The sequence below is a fragment of the Oncorhynchus kisutch genome, linkage group LG18 (assembly GCF_002021735.2).
Source record: "Oncorhynchus kisutch isolate 150728-3 linkage group LG18, Okis_V2, whole genome shotgun sequence".
NCBI classification, from domain to species: domain Eukaryota; kingdom Metazoa; phylum Chordata; class Actinopteri; order Salmoniformes; family Salmonidae; genus Oncorhynchus; species Oncorhynchus kisutch.
The window spans coordinates 36,700,204-36,710,581 of NC_034191.2; the positions used below are offsets into that span (position 1 = coordinate 36,700,204).

The 10,378-nt window shown below is 41.8% G+C and overlaps 1 protein-coding gene across 2 annotated transcripts in view; it reads left to right on the top strand.

Moving 5' to 3' along the window:
* The first annotated feature begins 6,694 nt into the window (after positions 1–6,694).
* Positions 6,695–10,378, top strand: part of LOC109909011 (homeobox protein meis3-like) — a 12,071-nt gene continuing 8,387 nt past the window's right edge. The window contains exons 1-2 of one of the 2 annotated variants that reach the window (XM_031795962.1): positions 6,695–7,125; positions 7,532–7,630. In XM_031795962.1, coding sequence (XP_031651822.1) covers positions 7,619–7,630 — 12 coding nt within the window. In that variant the 5' untranslated portion in view covers positions 6,695–7,125; positions 7,532–7,618. Of the gene's footprint in view, positions 7,132–7,531; positions 7,631–10,378 lie in introns of both variants that reach the window. The other variant, XM_020507856.2, reaches the window with a different exon arrangement.

Below are 10,378 nucleotides of genomic sequence, written 5' to 3' on the forward strand. Positions count from 1 at the left end.
GCGTGATAGATGTCCCTCTCTCTATCTCCCTCTCTCCATCTCCTCCCTCCCTCGCTCGCTCTCCCTCCATCTATCACTGGACCTGCTGTAATTGCGGCTGCGTCGAGCTGGCACTGCAAGCCTCCATCCATCTCCTTAATAACAAACAGTCATGGAAACGGATGGGGCTCCAGCCCAGACTTAATCTCCATCTATAAGGAGAGTGAAGGAGGGAGGGAGGGAGAGAGAGAGAGGGAACTAGGGAGAGAAACGGGGGAGAAAATGAGATAATGGCGAAAGGCAGTGATGACTTCTCCAAACGAAGAGAAACATGAAATGATGGAGGGATGGAGAGGAGAGTAGGGCTTGAGTGGGAGAGAGAGGGGTTATGTGTAGTGAATGAAGTACAGTGTCAAACCAGGTGGAGACAGAAATGCAGACAGGCTGAGAGAGAATAAGTTCACAGACAACACTGTACTGTAAGAACATGGTGATGAGAGAGAGAGAGAGGGGGAGAGAGAGGGAGAGAGAGAGAGAATTTATGTCCATGCGGCCAGACAGCCCAGAAACCGGAGAGGCACACGCTCATAAAAAAGCACTCTGCCCCTCCCCTCCGTGCTTTTACCCCTCTCTCTCCCACCTCTTACCCCCTTCTCCCCTTTGGAGAGTGCCGCTCCTTGACTGGCGGGTCACCCCATTCAGATGTTCCCTCTGGACCGTGGGTAACCCAGGGTCAAGGCAACCATATTCCCTTTATGGCGGAGTCAACCGTGTCAACTAGCCTGGGTGGCCAAGGTTACCAAACCAAGGGCAACCGGTGGTGTTTATCCCATTGGCTCTCTCTTCCACAGGCAACCAAAAAATCTGATCTCATCATGAAGAGCCACAGTGGCTCGTGGGTCTGCGTACTGGGTCTGCAAATGGCTCTTAAATGCAAGTTAAACTAAATGCATGCTCTTCAACCGATCGCTGCCCGCAACTGCCCGCCCGTCTAGCGTCACTACTCTGAATGGTTCTGACTTAGAATATGTGGACAACTACAAATACCTAGATAAACTCTCCTTCCAGACTCACATTAAGCATCTCCAATCCAAAATTAAATCAAGAACCTGCTTCCTATTTCGCAAACAAAGCATCCTTCACTCATGCTGCCAAACATGCCCTCGTAAAACTGACTATCCTACCGATCCTCGACTTTGGTGATGTCATTTACAAAATAGCCTCCAACACTCTACTCAGCAAATTGGATGTAGTCTATCACAGTGCCAACCGTTTTGTCACCAAAGCCCCATATACTACCCACCACTGCGACCTGTATGTTCTCGTTGACTGGCCCTCGCTTCATATTCGTCGCCAAGCCCACTGGCTCCAGGTCATCAATAAGTCTTTGCTAGGTGAAGCCCTGCCTTATCTCAGCTCACTGGTAACCATAGTAGCACCCACCCGTAGCACGTGCTCCAGCAGGTATGTTTCACTGGTCACCCCCAAAGCCAATTCTTCCTTTGGCCGCCTTTCCTTCCAGTTCCCTGCTGCCAATGACTGGAACGAATTGCAAAAATCGCTGAAGCTGGAGTCTTATATTTCCCTCACTAACTTCAAGCATCAGCTGTCAGAGCAGCTTACTGATCATTTCCCCTGTACACAGCCCATCTGTAAATAGCCCACTCAACTACCTCATCCCCATATTGTTTTTTATTTTGTTGCTCCTTTGCACCCCACTATCTCTTGCACATTCATCTTCTGCACATCTATCACTCCAATGTTTAATTGCTAAATTGTAATTATTTCGCCACTATGGCCTATTTATTACCTTACCTCCCTAATCTTACTACATTTGCACACACTGTATATAGATTGTTCTATTGTGTTATTGACTGTACATTTGTTTATCCCATGTGTTGCTCTGTGTTGTTTGTGTCGCACTGCTTTGCTTTATCTTGGCCAGGTCGTAGTTGTAAATGAGGACATGTTCTCAACTGGCCTACCTGGTTAAATAAAGGTGAAATAAAACTTTAAACATTAAAAAAATATTCACATGCAGACCCACACATGCAGCCAGTGTCGGCCCTAGCGTTTTGGGAGACCCAAAACGCGGCAAACATTTTAGCGGCACCCCTCTTGACAGCAGACAAGAAATGTTTAAGTTTTAGAGTTCATTCCTGCACATTTTTCCATGGGAAGTTGATCAAATGTAAGCAGTTTTAAAGCAGGTTTGCTGCTTTGAAAGGGGGCGGAGAGATGATTTTGCTATTTTATAACTAATTTCCTGCAATTCTACACATTTTGCCATGGGGTGGAGAGAAAGGTTTGCCGTTTTTAATATGATATCTGAGTGAGAGTGACTAACAAAATCAATGGTGGCGTCCCCGCTCGGTAATTCAACCATGATTACTACAAGTTAAGATAGCTGGCTAGACTAACTTACTTAAAACTGCTGATGCATCGATATTGCTCCTTGTGTATTCTACTATTCTAACTCAACAGTAATTTCTTCTAAATCTGCAGGCCTACAAAAGGCGGGCCACCGTCAGTTGCATATCCATGGTCTATGTTGTCATGTTCACAAACGACTAGATCACTATACATCTGATATTTCCTAATGTATATATGTGCACCTGTGCTATCTACGTGATCTAGAAGCAATGATAATATATATATAAACACTCAAAGTGAAGGCTACGCAGTATAAATCATGACTATATGGACCACAGAAGTTTTGAATTGCCATGAATGTAGAGGGAGAGAGTCCAGCTAGAGATAGGCCTAGTGTTGATAATGAGGAGATGCTGAGTGTTTCTGCCTTTGGATACAGTAGGAGTGTATTCATTAGTGCACATTGCAGTGGACTTTAGCGAAATGTTTTGTAACAGAAAAGGGTTTGCATCGAAAACAAGAGATTCTTATTGGACAAGTTCAGGTTAGTCCCTCCCTGTTTGCTTCCGTTTGGTTCCTAGTGAATACACCACAGTAGATTGTGGACGAGGATACCTCTCTATGGGCTGGCTGATGTACCGGTCCAGTAGGGGTGGAGAGTTTGCACAATGTCCCTAAAAAGCCATTTGATCATGTTGAGCATGTCAACATTTGGTTAAGAAACAATTCTCAAATCACAAAAATAGACAAACAGATGCACATTGACAGGCAAACCGGTACACATACACACCCAAGCGCACACTCACACACACACACACACACACACACACACACACACACACACACACAAGAAGTCTTGTATAACGGACCTTGTGGGGACACACAATTCAGTCCCATTCAAAATTCTATTAACCCTAAACCTAACCCTAGCTCCCCACAAGTAGAGTTAAACACGTCCACCTTTTTCATTATCTCCTGTTGTTGTTTCCTGCTCAGCCACTCTCTGCTCTTTAGCCTTGGGCAATGCCTGCAGTAAGCATTGCTTTGAATCACGAGCACCTTGGCATTGACCCCCCCCCCCCCCCCCACACACACACACACACACACACATGCACAGCAGCAGCCGCTCCAACCCTGACAGGGCCTGACAAACAACTGCAGCAGCCTTGCCATATAGGCTACTCAGAACTATTCCTTCTAACATCCTCTCCATGCACTGAAAATATTGTGTATATAGTGTGACGTCCTTAGTACACCAGCGTCCTTGTCAAAAGATTCTGACCTCTTGCCTGAATTGTATAAGTTGGTTGGACTTAAGCTTTGTTCACACTGCAGGCCTTGACACTCAAATCAGTTTTGTTTTTCAAATCCGTTTTGGAATACTGACTGTCCAAACAGCAAGTTACAAGTGATCAAATCGGATGTGTGTGTGTTCAGATATCAAATCAAATCAAATCAAATTTATTTATATAGCCCTTCGTACATCAGCTGATATCTCAAAGTGCTGTACAGAAACCCAGCCTAAAACCCCAAACAGCAAGCAATGCAGGTGTAGAAGCACGGTGGCTAGGAAAAACTCCCTAGAAAGGCCAATACCTAGGAAGAAACCTAGAGAGGAACCAGGCTATGTGGGGTGGCCAGTCCTCTTCTGGCTGTGCCGGGTGGAGATTATAACAGAACATGGCCAAGATGTTCAAATGTTCATAAATGACCAGCATGGTCGAATAATAATAAGGCAGAACAGTTGAAACTAGAGCAGCAGCACAGTCAGGTGGAAGTTGAAACTGGAGCAGCAGCATGGCCAGGTGGCCTGGGGACAGCAAGATAGCAGTCATTTGCTGACATGGCTACACTGGTTGTCATAGTAATGGCGGTTGTATGCGCAGTGGTGTAGGCCGATTGGTGGTGGTGCTCCTGCTTCCTATCACTCAGAAGTTATGTAGCAAGCTAAGGTGACAACAATGCCTGTCCTTGGACGTTTCCCTGTTGCTTTGCATGTTCAAAATCATAGTGTAAGAACACATTTTAAAGCCTCAAAGGATAAGACAATCCAACTTTCAAAATGAGTTGATTTTTGGCTAGCCACAGCAGTCAACTAGCTAGCTAGGTAGCTGTTTAACTTTCTAGCACATTAACTCATTTGTTTGTAAACAATTAACAAGGTACCACGTGTTCTTGTCCAAACAGTCGACAGAGTAGCTAGCAAGCAACAAAATATGCAAGATAGCAGTCTAAAAACCTCTTGAGGGCAAATATATCAGATTTGACTGTTCAGACACAAGTCACATGGCCAGGAATCAGATTTGTACCTGATTACAAACTACCTATGAAGGTTGTTTGTCATGTGTATTGAAATATCAGAATCCATGTGCTTTTTGGCTGTTAAGACTGCAGGAAAAATAACGGATTTCATCAGATATGCAAAAAAAAAAAGGATTTGAGTCACTTCAAACTGCCAGTGTGAACAAGGTTTGAGAAATGCTAGGTTGAGGGTATAAATGGGCAATCTGCAATTGGCTACATCAATTTTTGGACCTTTAAATTAATTATATATAGGCTACCATTGACGATTGAAGAATATCTTATACTTGCCTCATGGCCTGAGTTCAACGGTTGCACCCCAACAGAACCCCAAATATCTGTAAACAATATAATTGTAAACAAACACGGTATCGCCTCAAAACATGGCTAAAACGATCATTTCGTTCTCATGGATGGTCAGTCCTTAGCATCCATAGCTTTATCTATGAAATTAAGAGTGGCTACATTTCTTTAGCCCCATTTCTCAGCTGTAGACCAAATCAGTGGCAGGGTGGTCGTTTTGTTGTTGTTTCAACTGCAGATTCCCTATTTAAGTCCCGAGGCTTTACCTCTAAAGTCACTGCATTGGTGTCAGAAATGGGATGACATGGACTTCATTGACGCATAAGGGTGTGCTTCCCGAAGGATAGTGGTGCATCCCTACAACACCCGCAACCTCATCAAGATGTTTGGATCTTGCACAATAATGGCTTGGATGTTGGACTGACAAAGATAAGGTCATAAAGAAAAAATCCAAACATAAAACAATCAGAATAGGACTGCAACTGGATGTATCAATTAATCCGTTAATCAATTAGAAATATCCTATTAAGGCGGTCTATTTTCCTGTCCGTTCACATTTTTCATTAATGCTATGGATTCGATGTTAGAGGGGTCTAAAGGCTATGATCATCGTCATAGGAATTAACCTCCCGCCGTGTTAAAAGGCCACAGGTTCGTTGATGTTACGGCGCTCAAAGGCTGCACAGCAAATCACGCCCGACGCCGCCCGCGGTGAAGACTTGCCCCGGCCCATGTGGCCGCAACCGCGCTGCCGATTGAAGTTCGGCCGCCTGTTGGTTCCTCGCCGCGTGAGAGGGGAAAGAGAACCGTTTTGAATAATTATTATGTTACTTAAGAGTAATTTACAACACAAGACGAGGTCCACGGAGCTGTGAAAGTTTTCCCTCCAGTTAGAATGAGACGAAAGGTAGCCTGGTTTTTACACATCTTCAGATCAATAAAATGGCCAGCTGTTACAAGCAAAGTGGGGACATTTGGCCAGTTTAATGGAGAATTGAATTGAAATGATTTTATTTTGGGGAACATACATATAAAACAACATGTACAATGTGGACCCAGAGGATATCACTTGAAAGTATTAATTAAAACGCTTGTTTCCAAAAGTGGTCCTCGATGGTAAAAAAAATAACACATGTAACAAAGATCTATTACATTAAGTCAACAAAAACAAAAAACACTACTATAGTCATTATCAGCCAATAAATGTGTTGTCATAGGTCTTCCCTACTGAAAAGTATTTATGACCTGATTTGTCATCCTAAAATAATGTTATCTTGCGTAAAACTATAGGATATCTTGCGTAGAACCAATGTCTGAGACATTTAATAGCCTCGTCTATAATTACTTACTGTATATGTTACCAAAATGCACTGTGGTGGGTTGTTCCAGGGTTGTTAAATTAACCTGGCTATACAGAAATGTATCTGAATCCTGAATTGTGCGGCCAATAACCAACATGTCAATAGCCTATCAGAAAGAATCATCAGCATTTTATGTGAATTTACTTACTTTGACATGCTACTAAAAACAACAAATGCAGTCACTGAGAGTTGGGATACCCCAGATGCTTGAGGCAAGTGTTGGAAACAATATGAACATTATGTCCAATACCAATAACGGTTGTATGGTGCTCATTAATAAATGCGCGCACTATCCTGCAGATTATGGAATATGAAGAAAAGTCTGTGTTCGACTTCACATCTTCGAGTTATCAGACATTATCTTGTCATGGCTCAGCAACCGTGAACGGGAGCGAATAAACGGTGCTAATGCATGCTACGTGAGTGTAGTGCGTGCCATTGGGATAAAACGAGGGGATCCTGCGTTTGTAATGCGCGAGTGTGTGTGAAAAGAAGGTGGGTGTGAGAGACCCCGTCGTGTTTTGACCCCCCCAAACAACTCCCGAACACCATCTCTCCCCACATAGTCTCTGCCTATCTCAATGTTTAAAGCAACATCACTCAAGTCGCTGTGACATTTTCCAGCCTGCCGCGACAGTCCATGGACAGCGAGAACGGCCAAAAAGGACGCTACTTCTCCTCGCCAAGCATCTCGCCTGCGAGCCGGACCCAAAGACATAACGTGCGGACCTACCACAACGCTCTCGAAACCGAAGCCCATGCAGGATATCTCGAGCACGGCCTGAGAGTGACTATACGTCAAATCTAGGTTTCGGTGGGATTTTATGGAATCATATTTTTCTAAAATAGTGTATTGTATTTCTGTAATATTTGATGCCTGCATGTAACAGCCTAATGGTTGATGTATTCTTATTAGTGATATATATATTAAATACACATCGCTTTTATGGTCGTGGACCTCTAAGTTTGGATCATAAAGCTGCTTACTTGCAATAAAAGTAACGATTCCATTTACTTCGGAAATATATGTAGCCTATTGTAGCCCATAGTAGCCTCGGCTATTGGTGTAGCCTAATTATGGTATACACTGGTTCAGCTGTTCATTTTTTCTAACCAACCCCCTTGTAAATAATAATGAGACTTCAGTGTTTGATGCTTCAACTGTTATAATTCCACCTCTATTAGCTTATTAAAGAGCGCATTCTTTTCATCAGATCATCTGGATACAGGAGGCAGAACGCCTGCGCTGGACAGCGGGTCTGGTCTCATCCTTCCCGGAGTAGGATTGGCTTCCGTGTCGCATGGATAAGAGGGTAGGATGGCTGTTTACTTTATTCTACTGCATCCTTTACACTCACTCATCATTTGAAGTATCACGGTAGTCTGTATCATTCTCTCCAGATAATCATCTTGCTAGTTTGGTTGTTATGTAGCATTTTGCCTCTATGCTCGGTCCTTACGCTTTGACGTAGCGCCCCTCGCTGCCTGTCTAGACTCTCTCCCTGTCCTCCCTCGCGTAGGCCACAGCTCCCAGCTATACAGGGCCAATGAAGGCAGCAGCAATATGTCAAGGAGTTCACATCAATGTATTAAGGAATAACCTTATTGACATAATTGTGCATGCCCTAAATATTCCTAAATAGACTGACCTGACCTAAACGATTAGGGTCGTGTTGATATAATGTCAAGTAGCCTAGTTTGAAATGTGGAAATAGCCTATACATTTCATATAGGCTACATCATATATTATCTTGCTTATAAATGAGCTGTTAACTTTTCTTTATCTTTCAATATAGGGTCACGTATAAGTGAACAACTGTCAGAATGATACTATTCTCATTGTTTTACAAGGGCTTTAGGACTATAAACATATAATCAAATCAAATCAAATTGCATGAGTCACATGCGCCGAATACAACAGGTACATTTCACCTTACAGTGAAAAGCATACTTACGAGCCCCTAACCAACAATGCCGTTAAAAAAAATACGAGTAAGAATAAGAAATAAAAGTAACAATTAAAGAGCAGCGGTAAAATAACAATCGCGAGACTATACACAGGGGGGTACCGGTACAGAGTTTATGTGAGGGGGCACCGGTTAGTTATTAAGGTAATATGTACATGTAGGTAGAGTTATTAAAGTGACTATGTATAGATGATAACAACAGAGAGTAGCAGCGGTGTAAAAGAGGAGGAGGGGGGCAATGCAAATAGTCTGGGTAGCAATTGGATTAGATGTTCAGGAGTCTTATGGACTATATAGCTCTTATATAGGGTGTAAAAACTCTATTGATAACCATAAACGTTTATCTGGGTTTCAATATGTATAGTGTAATATTTGAAATACAGTATATTTAAAACTGACAAATGTGTGTTTCCTGCTGGAATGAATATTCGATTATTGGACTAATAAAAGTGGTTGTGAAAGTGGAAAGACATGATATGTCCATATCAGCATGATGTGTAGTGAGGAGGTCGAGGAAGAAGAGAGACAGGTGAGGCAGACCAAGTCGCTAAGTGGGTCAACTCTTTTGCTCTCGTGAGTCGGCGGCTCGCGGATCCCGTTGCTATGTGCACTGAGCTACTCTTTCCTATTCCTAAAGATAATTGCCATAGTAGGCTACTCATGACATTGTATCACACACACACACACAACACAAACACACACACACACCAATAACCTGCTGAATATCTACCACATTTTAGAGTAACTTGTCAAACTCCCACGCAGTGAACTATTGCACTTTTCTATATCTCTCTTGTTGTTTAATTAAAACGGAAAAAAAGGTAATAGGTCAGATGAAATTTAGGCTATTTGTTATCTGTGTTGTAATAACACGTTCGGCTTGCAGTTGTGTGAGGAAAGACATTTTTGATATGTCATATAGCCTGGGTGTCAACAGCTTCGGGTCGTGCAAATCAAAGTAGCATTTCAGGATAGGATTTTTCGGGTTTTCTGTAATTAGGCCCACAGATGACAATTACGCACTCGCTTTTCATTGATATTTTACATTTGATTTTCGTTATATTAGTCTAATCCAGTTAAGAATTTCGTAATTTGCGCTAATTAAAGTCAACAAAACGGGTACTTTATTTGTCAAATTCGATTACAATTCAGACATAGGCTACTTTAGTTCACTGAAACAAGGTCAAGAAAGTGTATCAGTCAATTATCCATAATTAGCCTAATTCTGGTTATATGCACCAAAGGGAAGTGAATTTGATAAAATTATATATGTTGTGCCATGTACTGTAAAATTTACAGTTTATCCCACTGTTTACAATTGGTGGCACTTGCCTGTCATTCGAGCATATTGCTATTAGGCTACCTTCAACGGAAAGAAAATAGATCCGTTTGGAAACCTGTAGAGCTTTCTGTTTTTGCATAGACTATCTACGTGTATTAGGCCTACATGTATACTAAATATAAAACTATTATCATTTTTCATTGGAATAAGCGGGGTGTTGGGACAACGTAGGATACAAATGTACATTTACGTAGGCCCACCCAGTGTTGCTTTTTATTTTGAACATAGGCTACTCGAAAAAAAAAATACATTGCATTTGTCTGACAAAATGTTGGACAAAAACATATTTTCTCCTTGAGAATAGTGAAACTTTGGAAATACAGGCTTAAAGGCGAATGTTTGCAAACGTTGTTTTTGCCAACAGGCAATCTGGTGGAAAGTGATTTGTATGTATTGAAGATATTGCACATTGCAAGTTCAAACAAGACTTTGAATAGTTTCTTCTATCTGATTTATTAAGTAAAACAACTGCAAGAACAATATGAAGGATGCGCCTTTAAAAATGAAGGATGCGCATGCTGCTATGTATCCATCCACTGGTCTGTGGTTAATTGTTAGCATTAATATTTCTAATATATGTAATAGCCTATGTGGTAAAAAAAAAAAAAACATGTTCAAATTAGTGATATATCAAAAAATGATATAGCTTATGCGTATATATTCGTATAGAAAACTAAGCTCTCTCTTTGAGCTATCATGATAAATACGAGGATTGCAGTTAATTATAATCGTATGAACATTGTAAGTGTTTC